At 33.0% G+C, this 21256-nt stretch overlaps 1 protein-coding gene across 2 annotated transcripts in view; it reads right to left on the reverse strand.

The window, feature by feature from the left end:
• Positions 1 to 21256, reverse strand: part of LOC111153382 (vacuolar protein sorting 13 homolog C) — a 180313-nt gene that overhangs the window by 93473 nt on the left and 65584 nt on the right. For both annotated transcript variants that reach the window (XM_022512378.1, XM_022512377.1), the window contains 13 exons: positions 18984 to 19101; positions 15578 to 15707; positions 14680 to 14758; positions 13951 to 14090; positions 10482 to 10635; positions 8612 to 8691; positions 6878 to 6937; positions 5470 to 5629; positions 4593 to 4709; positions 3403 to 3506; positions 3027 to 3194; positions 2245 to 2549; positions 345 to 492 (listed from right to left, as the gene is read on the reverse strand). In XM_022512378.1, the coding sequence (XP_022368086.1) occupies positions 345 to 492; positions 2245 to 2549; positions 3027 to 3194; positions 3403 to 3506; positions 4593 to 4709; positions 5470 to 5629; positions 6878 to 6937; positions 8612 to 8691; positions 10482 to 10635; positions 13951 to 14090; positions 14680 to 14758; positions 15578 to 15707; positions 18984 to 19101 (1763 nt within the window). The remainder of the gene's footprint in view (positions 1 to 344; positions 493 to 2244; positions 2550 to 3026; positions 3195 to 3402; positions 3507 to 4592; positions 4710 to 5469; positions 5630 to 6877; positions 6938 to 8611; positions 8692 to 10481; positions 10636 to 13950; positions 14091 to 14679; positions 14759 to 15577; positions 15708 to 18983; positions 19102 to 21256) is intronic.

Below are 21256 nucleotides of genomic sequence, written 5' to 3' on the forward strand. Positions count from 1 at the left end.
TATATTCAATAATACGATATTAACTTTGTAAGATGACAGATGATAAAAGACTTACTATGGTAACAATTTTGCAATGTATATAAATGTTGAATCACTTTGTTATACACCCAAAACTAACACTGTATATCAATTGTACATATATACATACATACATATATAAATGTTATGTAACACTTAACTGAAGATTAAATTCTGCTAAATAATAAACATCTTTTTGGACAATATCTTATTAAAATTTTTTGTATGCCAATCAGAAAATATTTCACATATTATATTGATTTATAATAAGAAAGTCTTCAGAATCTAAAATTTGAATAATGACTTTTTTTCACTCATATACTTACATTCATTGACTCAAGATGTCCTTTAATTTCTACAACAGGTACTTTGTGATACCAAGATGCAGCTAGATTCCGATTTACAGAAAATTCCAAGTTAATTGGTTGCAAGAGCTGAATATCAGGATGGGAGATGCCTGGCTGGATCACTGTCCTGATTAAAAATATAATTGATATATATACATAAACATAGAAGGGAAATGCAGCCTATCATTAAAAAGACATAAAATCAAAAGTTGCCGCTCTAAACAGTGATTTGAAACAGTGCTATTTAAATATTTTCTAATCTCAATCAATAGTTCACTTTAAGGACAGATACATAATCAGCCATTAAGAAAACCTTCTTCAAACAGTAGGTCACACAGGGATTAAATTTTAAAAAGAAATTCATATTGTTGAATATATGGGGGAATCATCAAATACAGCTGTACAAGGACTGGATTTGTATTGTACTGAATATATGTATATATTGTATACATGTATACATGCATTGATACAGAGATTTTTTGAAAAATGACAAGATGAACAGTTAGCATTTTCTAAAGAGTTTGAAAAAGCTCTTCTCTAGAATTATTTTCTGGACATGCCTTATAATTTTCCTTTTTTATTCAGGATAATTAAATCTCCTTGGATGGGGTAGAAAATGATTTTAAAATGTATTATATAGAGACTTTCATGTTCATCTGGTAGGAGCTCTACAGATACATCATTACTTACAGAGATACTTACAAAAATATACAAGCTCAATTAAATCATGAGGAATCACTCAGATAAAACCATACTGAGACATTCCATGAAATAACTAGACTGTACTCTTCAAAACTGTCATCATCATAAAAGACTAAGAAAGACTGAAGAACTATTCCAGAGCAAGTACCTATCAGTATAAAAATCCCCCTCAGTATTATGGGATACTGCCATACGTGATCCTGGACCAAGGGGAAAATTACTATAATGGACACTACTGGAACAACTGGTAAAATTTGAATATTGACTGCTTATTAGATATTACCGACAGATCAGTGTTAAATTTCCAGAATTTGAAAATTGCAACATGGATATATAAGAGGATGCATGTTCTTGTTCTGAGGAGACACATGCTAAAGCATGTAGAGCAAAGGGCTAAGACGTCTATACTCAAAGGTTCAGCAAAAAATGTTAAACTTCCAGTTATAAAATAAATTGAGTTCTGGGGATGTAATGTACAGCAAGGTGACCAGCTAATAACACTGTATTGTATATTTAAAAGCTTCTAAGAGAGTAGATCTTAAAAGATCATCACAAGAAAAAGAATTGTAACTGTGTGCTGATGAATGTTAACTAGACTTATGGTGGTGATCATTTCACAATATATACAAACATTGAATCATGTTATACATATGAAACTAAGAAAATATATAAATTTCATCTCAACAGGAAAAATTAAAAAGATGTTTTAAATGATAATAATATGCATAGAGTTAAAGCAAAAGTAAACAACTGATGAACCTAGGTGAAGGACTGTAAGTCTGTCCATGGTAATATTTCTGGAATTTTTCTGTAAGCTTGAAAGTTTTCAAAATAAAAAGCTGATTAAAAAATAAACTATTCAGGGGCCCTTGGGTGGCCAGTCTGTTAATATCTGCCTTCTGCTCAGGTCATGATCCTGGGGTCCTGGGATAAAGCCCCACATCGTTGGGCACCCTGATGAGCAAGGAGCCTGCTTCTCCCTCTTGCCAACCCCTGCTCATGCTTTCTCTTGCTATCACTCGCTCTCTCATAAATAGATAAATCTTTTTAAAAAACGAATAAATAAATAAACTATCTGTGCAACAGAACCACTGTCGGTATGAATTTCAATGTACACAAAATGTCATGGAAAATGCTAAATAATACTTAAATCCATAATTATTGCAATAAAATATACCTAGAGAGCTTGAGCTTTGTTAGCTGCACGTCCATTCTATCAATTACTGGAGGGTTTAAATAGTCTTCCCCAGACACCAGACTAAACTGATTTTGAACTCTGATTAGCCCAAGATCAACCACTACTGCATTAGTGGAAACGGAAGACTGTGGGATGACTATAACTGGTGCTTTCAGATCAATACTGATAGAAACACGAAAACTCCTCTGGGCAAGATCTTTCACACTTCTGGCAGCCTTTTCTGCAGCCTGAGCAGTGGCAGCACTTACAGCCTCTTTGGCTGTCTGGAAACTGTTCAGGAAGTTCTGTAGACACAAAGTAGAAAAGGAGAAAACGACAAGCACGTCATTAATAATGCAATCTTCTTTTTTATCTATGCACTATTTTTTGATACATAACTTTCAATTGAGTCTTATTTATCTAGAATTAGGAAGCAATCACTGATCATTCATCTGTATTTATGAGTTACCTGATAAGGACTAAGGGTATGTGGCTGAGGAAGGGAAGTGGGGAAAAAAGCATTTTCCCTATTTCCTTACTTGAAAATTTGGTTTCACTATGTTTTAGCAAAAAATAAGTTTAGTTTCAGACAAAAATCATTAAGTGACTCAGATTTCAGCTGTTAAAAAGAGGTTTTGACCTCTACATTAAAACATAAATACCATCTATAATCAAAATAATGCACGTCCTAAAACCCAAAATTGTAGGATCTGCAATCACAACTACCAGACTTACTTGAGTATTTCTAAGTTGAAAAATCAATATATAAATAGAGATTTTACCAGAAGTGACATGAGGAATTTATGAAGATAGACAATCTGAATACAGCCAACATTCAGTGATACCACTCCATCCACTTTAGACATGTCAGTATAGGACTCTCCCTCAGTAGCATCTGGATACAAATCCAAGTTAAAATGAAAAACTTCGTTTCCCATTATTGATACAGCCTGAAAAGCAGAGATTTGAATGTACTCTGTCCAAGAGAATAATGACAAAATACAGTTTCATTTAAAAGGGGCTTACATTTTTAATCATTACAGAAGCAAACACTTGTATATGAAAACATATTTCATTAATATCTCTTAAAGTATATTTAAAAATAAAATATCATATTTAATTATCAAAACATATTAGCTATCTACTTATTACACCTACTTTTTTATGGACTGTCTTAGGATCAACATCTGTGACAATAATATTTTCCAGTCTGGCAAATAGTGACTGTTTTCTTGACTGAAGAGAAAGAGAAGAATCAAGACCTAAAAAAAAAATTATATTATTACAATTTCTAAAGACATACCATAATAAGATCTTAGGATGTTTCTTCTCATTGTATAATTTTATTTGGGGATGATTTTTTTAAAAATTTAGCTATATTTGAACTCCCAACTGATAAATAAATTGCAATATTATATATTTTTATTGTTATAAACAGTGAAACCTATAAATTCATTTTTAAGTCAATTACCTAAATTTTCAACCTTCTGAAAAAACTACACCTAGAACAAATTGATTATCTTGGGGTTTTAGGAAATCCTTTATATCTTATATCCAGTCATTTACACAGAAGCTTAAGTTTCATGAATCAAATTCACTATAGATACACTGCCAGCTTGGAAAGAACAACAAAAAAGTGATTTTTTGGTCTTTAAGTTATTCAACAATTTCATTAAACATATTCTTTATGTTTCTAAGATCACAATGTGTTGAAAAAGACAGAGTCAGATTAGTTTTAGCAGCTTTTGCCTAAAAGAACATAATGGACTCACAGGTTTTCTCTTCATTATAAGGTTGTTTTGGATTTGTATCAAGATAAAGCATATTCACAGACCTTAACCTAAATTCTGGATTGACATCCCAGCTCATCAACAGCATCCCCACATTGGACATGGACATTAGTATCTCTTTTCACTTCCAAGACAACTCTCAGAAAGATTCAAAATACTAGTATGTGTGTTTCAATTTGATGGTCAGATTCTGACCAGCATCTACACCCCAAAGGGCAAGGAAAACATGCAGTTCAATTATGTCATGAGAAAAAATATTATCCAGGTTGCCTGGGTGGCTCAGTGCGTTAAGTAAGCCTTTGTCTTCAGCTCAGGTCATAATCTCATGGTCCTGGGATGGAGCTCTGCATTGGGCTCTCTGCTCAGCAGGGAGCCTGCTTCCCCCCTGCCCCTCTCTCTCCCTGCCTCTCTGCCAATTTGTGATCTCTGTCAAATAAATAAATAAAATCTTTAAAAAAAATTATCCAGTTTTCACAGCTCAGAGTCCTCATTTACATATTCTTTAACTTTTTTTAAAGTTATCTTTTAAACAATTTTTAACAGTGTGAAAACTTTTACCTTGAATCTTGATTTCAGCAATATTGTTCCTCTCATCGCAAACAGTGACACAGAAAGCATTCAATTTGGCAAACAGCCTGAAGTCAATAATGTCCCTATCTTTAGAGGATACAGCCACTGAAAATAAAACAAAGCATTCTATCACATGGGATTCTAGTTAATTCAAACTCTATTAAAGATTTCTTCCTCAAATTAAGTGACCCACAGTTCTGTTTTAAGAAATAGTAAAATTCTCAAGTTCTTACAGATTTCAAATATCTTTTTTGCTCTATATATTCTGTATAGTTTCATTTTTGTAATGATATATGTTACTTTAATAACTCAAAAGCAAGAAAAAAACTACAAAATAAATAACATAAAGACACTGAAACTCAGAGAAGCTAAATAATGCACCTTTGGTCACTTAATTTAAGTAGCAGAGTCAGGATTTAAACTGAATTCTTTCTGATCCGCAACCTGGGCTCTTGTCCAAGTAGATGCTACCCCTGTACCACTAATCTCATGTCTCTGAGTCTTATTTGTAAATAGTTCCTTATTTGTAAAATGGAAGGGAAAACTAACCCTCTGTGGAGCCTCTTCAGGAGCCACTAATAGGAAGAAGAGCTCAATGTAAATAGAGGTTTTCTTCCCTATTATTCACCCAAAGTATCCCCACCAGCACCAAAGAACAAAAACAGGTATATATATATTTTTTAATAAACAGTACTAGTTACCTTTGCCTTACATATCAGTTATCCACAAATGATTTTGTTTGACGAAAAGGACAGAAGTGGGGAAAATGGCACACAAAAGAATGAACTAAATGACCTCTAAGATTCCTCGTTTCCCTCTAGAATTCTAATATGCTTGTTAACAAGAAACGAAGTGTTTTTCATACCTTTCTGTAGAGCTGAATTTTTTTGTTGCTTCTCATCTGAAATTTGTACTTCTTTGGAATCACTTCTTTGGTCATTGGATGGGATTATGGTTGTCAAGTAATTAATAGAAGACAGAAGAGCTTGTGTTTGCAGCAACAGATTTAAAGATGAAAAAGCCACCTACAAATTTTTTAAAAAGAAAATTTATTTTCCAGGCGAATTATACCTTTAATATCCATTATGCACCTGACAGGCTTCTAGCTAGGCTTATATCACCGCTTCCACAGCTTGGAAGGAAGAGAGATGAGATCAAGATTTATAGCCCAGATTCCTTAAACAGAAATATATGCACAGTAAATCACACTTACACACACTGAGAGTTCCTATGAATATCAAAGTAACCTAATTACTCCATTTCCCAAGCATAATTAACATGGAGCTCATGATCTACTTGTCATGGTCATCTGATACCCATTATGTTTTTGGATCCTCACAGACTCTTTATTATGATGACATTAAACATGTAAGTTAGATCATGAAACTCCAAAATCACCATGCATTAATACTAGGTCAAGAAATGACTTCAAATGTGATATTCATGAGATTTAAATATAAAAGTACAATTATAAGTGAGTTCTCAATTACTAAATGGTCTTCTAAAACCACAATAATGGTCTTATCATTTAAATAGATAGAAAATATATCTCATAGAAAAATGTTACTTTTTTTTAGAAAAATAAGTTATATTTTTAAAAACAATGACTCCAGAAAGTTAAGACACCAAAAAAAATTGCTTTCAGAAATATGTGGTTTTCTAATAGCAAATGAAAAAAATTTTAAAGATCTTTGCCTACATAAAAGAATTTCATTTTATGGCCATAAAGCACTAAATGTATATAAAAAACTATAAAAAGGAATCTTTTTATTGAATATTGATATTCAATATTCAATAGATTCTCCCATCTCTCAAAAGTGTAACCGAAAATTCCTATCTAGTTATTTTTTTAATGTAACCCACAACTAAAATTTTGCCTTCTCTTCCTCCATGTGACTATGTTAATGTGGCTCTAGAAGTTCTCAACATCTCTCCTTGTATTTTATGTACTTTCTCAGCCCTGCATTTAACAGCAGTATAGAATACGACTTGTTTAAAATCCTGTTGTTTCTTTGTAGATCAAAGTTCTGTCATCTCAAGTATTCCCTTTATAAGAAATAATTAGGATGTGCTACAGTAAGTTAAAACATCAGCTCTATGATACTCAATGATAAATATAGAGGATGGTAGGTATCTATGAGATTAATTCATAACTTTTATTGGGTGTTGATAATTTCATCAAATTACATAGTCATTATTCCTCACAGGATACTAGAGCCTGCCACAGTAAGTTATTTTCAAATAAGATATATTCTTTTAACAAAATTTCTTACCTTAAGTGTTTGTTCAGTTTTTTCAAAGGCGGTTTGAAAACTAGGTCCACTCTTATCAGCCTAAAAAAAAGGAACAAAAGTTCTAAGAAGTATTTATGACCAAAGTAAATAAATCACTTATATATGATCTTTATTTTTTATATTATTCAGAACTATAATTTTATGTATATAATTAACTATATTGTCATTATTTTAAGTTAATAGCCAAATTATTTATTGTTAGAGTCATGCAAATTTATTCTCCTCTTCAAATATGGAAGACCACAGTAATATTTACTTCTGGGAAACTAAGAATTAAAAATTCTGAAGGCTGGGGCGCCTGGGTGGCTCAGTGGGTTAAGCCTCTGCCTTCAGCTCAGGTCATGATCTCAGGGTCCTGAGACCGAGCCCCACATCGGGCTCTCCGCTCAGCAGGGAGCCTGCTTCCCTTCCTCTCTCTCTGCCTGCCTCTCTGCCTACTTGTGATCTCTCTGTCAAATAAATAAATAAAAATCTTCAAAGAAAAAAATTCTGAAGGCTAGTAGGCTTAAAGGTCATCTAGTCCATCTATCACCTAACCTTGAATCCCTTTGTAACTTTGGGAAATCTATTTTAGGTTCTCTCCAGTGAAAGAAACCTCATTTTCTTACAAATTTAATCTTAAGAGAAATTTGATTTAATTAGGTCTTCAATCTAAGTCAAAAATCTATCTCCCATCATAATTATCCATTGTTTCAAGTTCTCTCTCTTGGGAACATCCACAGTAAATTCAGTTCTACCTCTTGTGAGAAGGCTTCTGGCTAGGCCAGTATCTCGGCTGTTTTTTTTTTTGGTTTTTGTTTTTTAAGATTCTATATATTTATTTGAGAGAGTGAGCATGAGTGGGAGAGTGCAGGGTGGGGAAGGCAGAGGGTAAGGGAGAAGCAGACTCCCTATTGAGCAGGGAGCTCAATGTGGGGCTCAATTCTGGGACCCCGAGATCATGACCCCAGCCAAAGGCAGATGCTTAACAAACTGAGCTACCCAGGCACCCATCTCTGCCTCTTCAATGAAATAAACTTTTTATGCTCTTCTTTGTGAGAGAATCAATCACATTATATTTTAATTTTTATCTACTTGCCTATCCTCCTACAAGTCCATAATTTCCTTGAAAACAGGGAATGTTTTTCATCTCTATATCCCAAGTGCCTAACAGAACCTGACAAAGACATTCAAGAAATAGTTGTTGAAAAAAACAAAAAACAAAAACAAAAACAAAACAAACAAACAAACAAAGAAATAGATGTTGAATGATTAAACAAATCAAACTAATCTCGAATGAAGCTAAAAACCATTACTTCCTTTGGCATTTCTGATATGATACCTTTTCAGTCCCTTCACAATCCTGGCAGTTCTCTTCTGAGCCTAATCAAATTTGACTTTATCCCTTTTCATGAAGGATACTCAGTCAAATATCACCTACATATACAATGACTATAAGCAGGTGAATATGCCTCAAGAGATAGGAGTGCATCCTATGTCATTCCAAGCTTCCATCTTTGGGGATCGGGAGCTTGGTGACTTCTTAATGGTCCTACTTTGTGCTTAAGTGAAAGAGAAAGTGTAACATGAAAATGGAAAGAGAAACAGTGGATATCCCTGTGATTAAAACCTATGACAAATACCTAGAGCATTTACTAATCTGCTGTCATCTTTTTCCTTCCAGAGGACAGTTTAGAGTATACAATAAATATGTAAACACTTTATGTCCCTTACCTTAACATATTCTACTTTTAAGAGATCTAATCCAGGTTTATCAGATGAGCTAATCAAGTGAAGGGGCTTCTTTCTGGAACCTAGATTTTAAAAAAAGAAAAAAGTGTTTCAAATAAATTGCTCTTTTTTAAAGATTGGAATTTTCTGTATGTCTTTATCTTTTTAAAAAATGTTGTTAATTAAGCTGTAAAAGACTATCTGCACATATTTTCATGCACTGGTGAATAAATAAAGCAATCTAAATACTGATCTTACCTTTAGCATTCAGCTTACTTAAAAACATGCATATTTATTTTCATTTGATTTTATATCTGTGTTCAAAAATAATCAATACCTCCCTAGATAATTTTTAAGGACCTATGTACATTTGTATGGCAGTAGAAAGACTACAAGTTTAAGAATTAATAAAAATTAATTCTAGTTCATCTCTACCCTTACTAGGAGATACTCAACTTCAGCTTTCTCAACTACATAACAAGACTGAACTACAAAAATATGTAATACCTTATTGAGTTATAAAATTCTAAGAATATTTCATTCATATTGAAGAAATTTAAATAATTTTCCTTTGTTTAAGCTAAGAGAGAAGGTTTATTAGAAAAGAAAGTATTTTCTAAGGGAGGGGAATTGCTAAATTTCTTTTAATTTAAAAACTACAGGTATACTACTAGATGTCCTCCATATTCTTCACATAGACATACCAAGGAGCTGCCTTCAAAAAGCTTTGAAGAAGTAATTTATGCACCATTTTATCTATCTTTTATTATTTGCAGTTCTATAATTCTGCTCCTGAGAAATCTCAGAATTTTTACTTCACCTTCAAGGACATAACCTTCCCTAAAGGAAAAAACAACCTAGCAAATTTTTACATTTTCCCCCCAAAACAGTAATGTAAACTTCACCCAAATATAGTACTTACAGAAACTGACTAACATATAAATGATTTTTCTTCTAAACTGAGATGTTTTAGTTTCAACTATTAAAAAATAACAGAAATAATACTTTATATTTGACTAAAATATTAGGAAAATATTAAGTAATTACTGTAGATTCACTCATTCCATCATTCCTCAAATACCTAATTAGCACACAAGATGTACACTGAAATAAATAAACCATAAGAGCTTCCAAAATAATGAATTTTATCTTCCATTCTAGCTTTTATAACCTGGTACTGCTTCTGATATATAAACACTATTCAACAGAAAGAACAAAGACTTTAATATCATAAGATCAGAGATAAATTCTAGGCTTTGTCATTCATAAGATGCATGGTCTTGAATAAACCACTTAATCCCTCCTTATTTGACCTATCTTTGTAAAATGAGAATAATATTCCATATATAAAGGAGATTTATATGGACTCCCTAAGACAGTAGATCATAGTACTTAAGAATACAAACCCAGGGGTGCCTGGGTGGCTCAGTGGGTTAAGCCTGTGCCTTTGGCTCAGGTCCTGATCTCGGGGTCCTGGGATGGAGCCCTGCATCGGGCTCTCTGCTCAGCAGGGAGCCTGCTTCGCCCTCTCTCTCTGCCTGCCTCTCTGCCTACTTGTTATCTCTCTGTCAAATAAATTTTAAAAAATTTAAAAAAAAAAGAATACAAACCCAGACTTCCAAGATTTTAATCATGGTTTGGCCACTAACCAGCAGTATGACCCTGGTTATATTATATAAAACTTATGCCTTAGCTTCTTCATATGTAAATTGGAGATAATAACATTGTCATAAGGGTTAAATGAGTCATTATTTATTAAATTCTTATAACAGTGCTATTACTTATTATAAAGATTATTAGATACACAAGTGTTTCAGATACTCAAAGTGATATTGTATTTATTAACCATTACTTCTATTTTTATGACTATTACCTTGAATTTCATGGTAATCCAAGCTGATTTTCTTTAAATAAGATACCACATTTATATCAAATGTTCTCATTGTAGCCTCTGTTCCTAAATGAGTAACATTAAATACTAGAATTGTATCTTCTTCTTTCTGTTGTTTGGTAAATTCCAAAACCACCTAAAAGATCAGAACAGACAATAAAAGCTTGATGAATTTTAGAATCATGCTTAAAAACAAAATTTTTCTTCATATATATCATCATGAACATAATAGAAGCTTTGTTCATACTTTCTTACTACCATAAAGTTATTTACTATGACTGGAAATTATCACCTTAAATTCTGTTGTTCAGAATATAACTACAGCTACATAAAAATCATGATATAATTTTACATCAATTATTGATTTACTTTTCTTAATTTAGTAGAAATGGGTATGTATGGATTCTTAGTATGTTTTTCTTAAACCTATCATTTTAGATATTTAAACCTATCATGTTTAAACCTAACATCATGTTTAAATCATGTGTGTTGATAAAAAAAAGCATTCCCATTAAAGTAAAAGGTAAGACAGGGTATTCACTATTACAGTACTATTTAAATTTATTCTGGATATAACAGCCAGTATATTTAGCCAATCAAAAACAAAACATTTATGTGGTAATTTTTAAAACATGGAAGTTATTTGATACTCCATCAAGAGATAGAGATCTTTGTCTACTATCTTTGAATTTCAACGGGCTTGTGACTATTTCAATCAACACACTACAGAGGAAGCAACACTATAATAACTTCCAATGATTAAAAAAAGGCCCATAAAACTTCTACCTGGGAATGCATACTGAAGGGAAGCTAGCTGCCATGTAAAAACGTCAACTACCCAGAGCCTGCCACGTTCAAGAGGCCATGAGCAGGCATTTCAAATAGTCCCAGCTGAGCTCCCAGCCAACAGCGAGTATCAAGGGCCAGTCTCACGAGTGAGACACTTCTGAGACCGTCTGAGACTTCAGGTCTCTGTAGCTCCAGCAAATCTGACTGCAACCACATAAAAAACTATACACAAAAATTACTAAGCTGGGAGGTGCCTGGGTGGCTCAGTTGGTTAAATATCTGCCCTTGGCTCAGGTCATGATCTCAGGGTCCTGGGATCAAGCCCCGCTCTTAAAAAAAATTGCTAAACTGGACCCTTCCACAATTCCTAATCCATAATACTCTGAGCAAAATAAAACAGTTATTTTAAGCTATCATGTTTTGGGATAGCCTGTTAGGTAGCAATAATAACCAGAACAATGTAAATACAGAAAAAAAGCAAAAATAACACTACTGGCAGTGATATATACTTAACAAAAACTAGGAACAATAGAAAATAGAAAAATAGAAACAATAATATAGTGTAATAGGTTATTCAGTACAGAGTTGTTATACAAAAATAAATTTTAGAGAAATCAATGATTTAAGTGAAAGCAATAAAATCATAAAATAATATATTAAATTGTGGGTAAATATTTTTACAATCAAGGAGAATTTTCTAAACATGCACTAAGATAAAAAGAAAAATTTTAATATATTTTACTACAGCAACATTTAAAACTTCAAAATGGCAAAAGAAGTCAAATTGGGAAAAACAGTACCATTTTTTCTTAGATGATTCTAATTATCATTGTTTATCATTTTATTCATTCAATATTCCATAAAATATTTATTGGGCATCATCTACCATGTACGAGGCCATGCCAGCCACTAGGAACATCAAAGTGATCAGGACAGACAAGGTCCTTGTCCTGATGGAGCTTATATTGTAAGAAGAGTGGGGAAGAGTGAAGGTTCCTTGTATTGGGTGGTCAGGCCTTTCCAATAAGATGGCACTTGAGCAAGTATCTAATAGAAGTAAAGAATCAAATCAGAGAGAAAAAGGGTGTTCCAGGCAAAACAACGACAACAACAAAATCCAAAAAAATATCCCAGCAAGCACAAAGAATATGCTTTGGTATATATAAGGAAAAACAAAAGGGAAGTATAAGCTCCATAAGGCAAGAACTTTGTGCTTGCTACTGTAACTGTGGTATGTAAAACAATGCACTCCACGATGACACTTGATGAATATTTATTGAAAGGATGAAAGAAATATGACTGGAGCAGAGTGAGCAAGGCAGAAGAGAAGTGAAGATGAATCTAAAGAAGTCACACGGGGTTAGCCATATGCCATGTAAGGCCTAGCAGGCCATGGGAAGGACTTAACCCTTTACTCTAATTAAGATGGAGGCCAGTGGATGGTTGTGAAATGACATGATCTTTTACTTGAAAAGGATTATTATTCTGAGGGCTCCTGGGTGCTTCGGTCAGTTAAGTGTCCAACTCTTGATTTAGGCTCAAGGTCATGATCTCAGGGTCGTGAGATCAAGCCCTGCATCAGGGTTGGTTCTCTCTCCCTCTCCCTCTGCCCATCCTTCCCCCCACTGCTCACATGCTCTCTCTCTAAAAAAAAAAAAGGATCATTCTGGCTACTGTGGTGAGAACAGAGTACCTCATGGAAGCAGAGAGACAATTATGAGGCTATTGCACTAGTCTAGGCAAGATGGTGACTTGGACAGCACAGTTAAAAAGAAGAGCAGTCATTTGAATGTATTCTGAAGTTAGCATCAAGGAATTTTCTGATATTTTAGATGAGCATTTGAAAGAAAGAAGTCAAAGAAGGCTAAAGATAAATAATACATATTTCCTTTAAACAAATACCAATAATACTTAGAGGGATTTTTATACACAATTAAAATCTGTTATTTCCGACATTACATTTTAGGACATCATCTCACACTGGAATATAAACCAGTCAATAAGAAACATCTTTTTATACCTTTGTGCTTTATTATCAAAGCAGTACATATTTATTATTAAAAATTTAGAGTACATGGAAAGGCAAACAGACACAAATAAGAAACTATAATTCCAATGCACAGAAATAAATGCTGTCCATCATGCATTCTCAAAAAAAAAAAAAATTGCATGTGTAATTTCTAAATAGAATCATGATGTCCTTGGTATTATAATCTCCTTTTTTTCTCCAAAATAATGATATTTTGTAAACATCTTTCCATATCAATATTTCCTTTTATTACAAGATTTTCAATGGATATAAAGACATGCTGAAAATTTAGGTTGTTTACACTTTTCTGAACTATAAACATAACAATAAGCATATTGTTTATTTTAAAAGTAAAAAAACATTAATTTAAACATGCCATAGAAATTTTCTATACAAAAGAAAATCTCATTTAGGTATCTTGAGCTTTTCCAGAATAGATTAGATATAGATCACTCTCATATCGGTTTTTACAAAGTAACATTTCATTTTCTTGGTACTGTGGGTGTGTTAGGAAGTAGGGAAGACAGAGTATCATATTTTAATATGTTTAGTGTTTGGATCTAGCATGAGACAGTTTACAAGGACAGTCATGACAACCATATATTTATTTATGAGCAAAACAAAAATATATACCTCTTTTATTTCAAACTTTAGTAAAAGATTAATAAGCTCCTCATTTGGGGTCTCTGCAACTTTTTTAAGTTCTGAACTTCTCACACTTTTACCAGTCTGTGTATCTCCATCTTCAGCATCAAAATATTCATCATCAGACTCTAAAAAACACATTCATTTAACTTGAGAGACTGTCCACTGAAAACTGTATAAAACACTCAAATCTCTCAAAAGTAAAATTCATTTATTAGATAAAGTCTTCATATTCAGAATCAGAATACAGTTACAATGCTTTTCGAATTCCCACCAAGTGACCCAACCTGGCATGTGATAATCATATATTAAAGACCAAACCACCCACCTATCATTTTTTTTCTTCAATAGTTCCGTTTTTCACTTCAGTTCCCTCATTCAATACTCAATATAAATAACTGTTGGGCATGACTCCATTTCTGGGTTCTCTATTCTGTTCCATTGATCTATGTGTCTGTTTTTGTGCCAGTACCATACTGTCTTGATGAATCACTAAATTCTACCCCAAAATTGATAATACACTATATGTTAGCTAACTTGAACTTAAAGAAAATTTTAAAAAGTGACTCAAAATGACTCTGTTAGTTAGTAGAACAACTAGAACTAAACCAGTGAATTGTTTTAACACTTCCAAAATTCCTTTATTTTCTGAAAATTTTATCTCTATATACAAATTTATATAGGCTTAGTTTAATAAAGAACATTTACTTTCCTTACCTGATTCTAGTCCATCTAGCAACAGTGAAGTACCAAGTAGGTCTTTTGTCCTATCTGAAATAATAGGAATTGAGGATACCTAGCAAAGAATACAAAATGTTTTCTTAACATACTGATTTAGCAGGATCAAATGTACATAAATAAGAAAAATATTGAAAAAGTAGTGGAGGATAGAGAGAAATGGAAAGACATACACACACAATACACAAATCTTCCAACAAAGCACATTATACAATCAACTAACTAATGGCTGGCTAGTGTTTACTATTTATTAAGACTACCACCTGTATTTATAAGGGCAGACTATGTACTACTCTAGTAGATAAATCTACTTATCATAGTGTGTCATTCAGTGGCTGTCTCTGACAATACTAACTGTGCATCTGTATTATAGGTTCCCATAAAATGGTATCAACATTGGTGGGATCTCTCAAATTTCATTTCAAAGTAAGTGGAAATTCAACACTTATTTTATGTTGTAAAGATCAATTCCCAATTAAAGTTATCTACAAGTTTTAAGTCTAATGTGTAAGAAAATTACACACAAATTATTCTATTTTGTAACATTTTAAGGAAGATTTTTATATCTAATTTTACTTAAACACATTTCTTCCATTTGTGAAAACATCTTTTCCTTTCACTTACATATTTTTGTTCCCTTTGTTCTCTAACGCTGACTTCCTACCACCACTCTAAACAGTACTGAAAACAGGCTTCAAACTTTTATCTATTCTATGTCATATGTGCTTTTGTGTAGAATCAACATTAAACTTCACAAGTATACCAAATACATGAAACTGGCCCTAAAAAATATTCAAAAACAAATTAGCTCAGAAAAGGTGAAAAACATCACCATATGCAAATGTAAAGATGTAGCACCTTTATTATATCTGTTTACCTGTCTCTTGGGAGACTGTGCAAAGGATTTCTGTGGCAAGGGTATACTGTTAACCAAACAGAGCACATCTTTCATCTTCTGGTCAGAAATTCTCACATGCACCAACGGAAGTCCTCCGGATACTTTCAATCTAAAAATACAATTTAACTGTAAGGTTTTAAGGTCCAGCTTCTCTCTATTACGGAGGGGCAAACAGATTAGAGACTACACTGTGGACTCAAACTCAAAGGACTCTAGACATGTTTTAATCTAACTAATGCCTCATTCAATAAACATTGTCAGAGAATGAGGTTCTATGTAAGCCAAGTTTCCAGATAATTTTTTTTAATGTATCCCTCTTTAGCAGCCAAATCTTTTAAAGTTAACTAATTTTTATGAATATTTTCAAACACAATGTCTAATTTTTAAAACCACTATACATTCTTTATTTCCTGGCAAAGATTTTACATTATATATATCTAAGAGTATCTACTCCATCATTCTCTATCCCCTAGCCTTGTCTTATTTCCTTTTCTAGTATTTATCAGTACCTGACATGTCATATATATATATTGCTTATTTTATGTCTCCTGATTAAAATATAAGCACCCCGAGGACATCTGTTTTACTCACTGCTGAGTTATGGCTGTGCTTTCATTAATTACTTCTGGCACTTGCTTCTACTCTGCTTCCCTACTCAGCATAACTGCCTAGGTTTATCTTTCATAATAGCTTTGTGGCACCCGTTTGCTGCTCATGAAGTTCCTTCCAGTTATTGCTTATCTTTGACTTGCCAACTATGTTGTGAAGAGCTCAAGTTGACAGATGCCTAACCATTATATGAAGAATGATATTGTGTATAATGCACAAACCAAAAGAGGCCAGTTGGCTTTTCCTGTCTCAAAATACTGAACTTCCTACAAAAGTACTCTGTAAGCTGAAAGCACCATAACTATGTAAAGATGCTTCTTTGTTATTTGTGAAACATTACATAAAACTAAAAGCATCTCCGAGAGAGGGACTGGATGAACTCTCCCACCTAAAATAACTACAAAGTTGGACAAAATACACAAAAAAAATGGTTTAAAAGACATTGGACATTAGTCAACAAAAGACAGATGATAAATGGAAAACAAATGAGGGAAGACCTAGGAATACCCCAGCTTACTGACTAAATTATTTCAAAATGTGAGTGGTACAGTAAAGGAGTATTTCAAGAGAGATTTACAACATTAAAGGCCTATAGTAGAAAAGAAGAAAGGTCTTAAATCAGTGTTTTCAACTTCCACCTTAAAGAACTAGGAAGCAAATGAAACCCAAAGGAAGCCGAAGTGGAAAAAGCAATAATAAACATAAGTGGAAATCAATGAAATAAAAAACAGAAGGACAACAGAGAAATTAATTGAAGCCAAAAGCTGATTCTTTCAGAAGATGGTCAACAAACCTGATCAGGAAAAAAAAGAGAAAAGAAACAAACTACTAACATCAGCAGGGTGAGAGATATAGCATCACTACAAATTCTCTATGTATTAAAAAGGCAATACAATAACACATGAACAATCCTATGACAAGAAGCAAAGATGGACAAATTCCTTCCTTAAAAGACAAACTACCAAAGATCACTCCAAAAAATCTGAATAGCCTTCTAACTACGGAATACACTGAATTTGCAGTTAAAAACTCTCCCCCAGAGGGAGTGGAGAAGTGAGTTAGGGGGAATTGGAGGGGGAGACAAGCCAGGAGAGACTGTGGACTCTTAGAAACAAACTGAGGGTTTTGGAGGGGAGAGGGGTAGGGAGTTGGGTCAGCCTGGTGGTGGGTATTACAGAGGGCACGTATTGCATGGAGCACTGGGTGTGGTGCATAAACAATGAACGCTGGAACACTGGAAAGAAAATAAAATGGGGGGGAAACCTCTCCCCCAAAAAACAAACTCAAGTCCAGATAGCTTCACTAATGAATTCCACCAAACATATAAAGAAGAAATAATTCTACACAACTTCCTCCAAAAAACTCACTCCATGAGGCCAACATTACCCTGATACTCTGAAACAAAAACAATGAAAGCACAAGTACTCTCATAAATAGAGATGTTGACCCTTGTACAACTTGGGTTTGAACTCTATGGGTCTACTTATATGTGGATTTTTTTCAATAAATATGATGCAGTACTGTAACTGTATTTTCTCTCCTTTATGATTTTAGTAATATTTTCTTTTCTTAAGAATTATTATAAAAAGAATCTACAACATATACACAGAATATGTGTTAATCAACTGTTCATATTATCAGTAAGGCTTCCAGTTAAAGGTAGGCTTTTAGTAGCTGAGTTTTAAGGAAATCAAAAGTTACACGTGGATTTTCAAGTGAGCGAGTGTGGGACTGGGATGGGGGTAATTTTAAAGAGGAAAACTGTTCAAGGGCCAACTATGTAAAAGGACACAAGGACTTTGTGGGATGATGGATGTGTTCATTATCTTGACTGCAGTGATGGTTTCATAGATATATATATATATATATATGTATATCTATATACATATATATATGTATGTAAAAACTTATCAAATTGTATTAGTTAAAAAGATGACTTAACTGAATGTCAATAATATTTCAATAAGGCTGTTTTTAAGAAGGCAGCATAAATATTTCATAATTATCTCCTTAAATTCAAAATTCAGTTTCTACTTTTCATTCCCTTGAATTATTTTCAAGATTTTATATGGTTTCATTATCAAAAGAGCCTCTAATTTTTTTCTAGTTTCAAATTTTTATTTAAATTCCAGTTAGTTAACTAACATACAGTGTAATGTTCGTTTCAGGAATATAGTTTAGTGATTCATCACTTACATACAACACCCAGTGCTCATCACAAGTGCCCTCCTTAATATCCACCATCGGTTTAATACATCTCCCCCATCTACCTCCACTCCAGTATCCCTCAGTTCTCTATAGTTAAGAGTCTGTTTTCTGGTTTGCCTTTCTTTTTCTTTCCCTTACGTTCATCTGTTCTGTTTCTTATATTCATATAGTATTTGAAGTCATATAGTATTTGTGAAGTCATATAGTATAGTATTTGAAGTCATATAGTATTTGTCTTTCTCTGATTTATTTTGCTTAGCGTGATACTCTCTAGCTCCATCCACATGGCTAATTTTTGTAGATTTTATGTTATTGATATTGAATCATGGATTTGATCCACTCAAAAACATGGATAACCAACTTTTACATAATGTAAAAGTCAAGATACTTTTGAATAAGAGAGGTGATACATCATAATTCAAATAAACATTTTCTTAAAAATGTGTTTCTGCTATAAGATAATCATTTTTTTCTGTCCTTCACAAACCTAGTTTTTTAAAATCCGGTAACTGATACAGAAATATGTCACCTTGCTAATTTTATAATATAAAAGAAACTCATACATTACCTGGCCATTCTAATGTCTTTTTCTACCATTGCCTTGGCCAACTCAACATGAATATCCATGGGTTGCAATATATGCATAGTTGATGGATGTTGAAATCGACACTTTTTCCAGTTTTCCTCTTTAAAAAAAAAAATTAAAATTAAGCTAATTTTTTAGATGTTCTGAAAAATTACTCTAACTTAATAGAATACAGCAAACATATTAGATAAATACCAATTTCTACTTCTTTCAGCATATAAGTTAAATGACCTATATTTTGAAAAGTGAGATTGATGTTAATAATGTAACTGCCTATTTTAAAATGTTTTGTAGTTAGCAGTAACAGTTCACACTTGATCTTAGCCAAAAGACCGAGAAGCAATAGCATAACAGTTCATAGTAAGTAGGCGTTTTCCCCACTTAATTACTAAATAATTCTCATTGAATTGACCATTACTGCTGTATGAATACTAAAATAATCTGCTATAATAAATTATACAATCCACATCAAAGAAAAAAATTAGAATTCACCCATGCACTAAAAATGAGGGTTATTAGTAACATATCTACTCTAACTCCATTTGACATTCTTTATCTTCATCCTAGGTCTATCATGTCTAGGCTATCAATCTGGCTTGTGTATCTAAAGGCTATGAAGTGATACAATATTAATATAGTATAATCTACTATGGGGAATAAAAACAAAGGAAAAAATCAGTGGGAAAGAAACAGTTTTATATACAAATATGTTTATAAGCATATGAGATGGGGGAACAGAACAATCAAAATGGCTGACAAAAGATTGAAATAAACAATGATACAAAAATAAAAAACTAAATAAATAAAATAAAACAAGACTGATAGGAGTCAAAGACTATAATATAAAAATAATTGCAAATATTTATTTGGAAAATATTTATATAACATCTTGCATTTTAAAGCAAATAGAAAAAAAAAAAAACAGGAATTTATTGCCCTGATTCTGGAATTAGTGATCAAGGTAGGTGGTTGGAGTAAAAAAAGGAAAAAAAAAATAGAAAATGACAGAGGGGAAAAAAGAGGTTTCTGGGGTTCCTCAGGCAAATTACACTAATATAGTACATACTTCTAAAATACAAATGAGTTTTATCGAGTAAAATTTTATGATGATAAAGTGTAATAATCACTTTTCTCTAACAGAATCCTACACAGATCTTAACTGATAGCAGTCACTGAACATCTTTTATCACTTATAACTCAAACAATTATTATTAAATACATACAAAAGAAAAGGCAGGTTTTTTTTTTTAAGATTTTATATATTTATTTGACAGACAGAGATCACAAGTAGGCAGAGAGGTAAGGCAGAGAGAGAGGAAGGGAAGCAGGCTCCCTGCGGAGCAGAGAGCCTGATGTGGGCTCGATCCCAGGACCCTGGGATCATGACCCGAGCCGAAGGCAGAGGCTTTAGCCCACTGAGCCACCCAGGCGCCCCAAGAAAAGGCAGTTTTAATGGTCTGTGTAATAGTACTTCCCTTCAAGGAATTAATAGGCTCATAATATAATAAAAACTAAGTACATCATTATGTATTTACATTTTAATATATCTCTTCATTTCTATTAGAGGATACACTCTGCACACAGAGTTACGTTCCTTCTTCCAATGACCTACCATAAAGTGATATATTCAAGGATACTTAGCAAATAATTATTGCTTTTAGAAACTAAACAAGTATGGAGAACGGTGTTCTTTACTTAAGCAACAGAAAACACCAAAGCTTTTTTTGAAAATAATTAACTACCTTTAGGGTGTTAAGACTATACCCATCCTTGTCAGATATCTACAAAAGTAGGTTGTAAAACTACTGAAATAATGACTAGGCAAATATAGTCAAAATATTTACAAATAAAGCAGCAAAGGAAGACAACATTGAAACATCCCAAAAGCACTGAGACAGAAAAACTTAAGCCAATGGCAACTTCTATTTTTGCGTTCTGGTTAGTTTCATAGTCATATCACAACAAAATAAGCAATGACTGGACCTAGATTCAAACAGTGCTAAGTACCTGAAGATGAATAGGTATATTTTTAAATATATATATATTTTAAAGATTTTATTTATTTATTTGACAGACAGAGATCACAAGTAGGCAGAGAGGCAGGCCGAGAGAGAGAAAGAAGAAGGCTCCCTGCTGAGCAGAGAGCCCGATGCGGAACTCAATTCCAGGCCCCTGAGATCATGACCTGAGCCGAAGGCAAAGGCTTAACCCACTGAGCCACCCAGGCTCCCTGAATAGGTATATTTTTATCTCTA

This window comes from Enhydra lutris, unplaced genomic scaffold (assembly GCF_002288905.1).
Source record: "Enhydra lutris kenyoni isolate GAN:26980312 unplaced genomic scaffold, ASM228890v2 scaffoldscaffold31, whole genome shotgun sequence".
In the NCBI taxonomy this organism is placed as follows: Eukaryota; Metazoa; Chordata; class Mammalia; order Carnivora; family Mustelidae; genus Enhydra; species Enhydra lutris.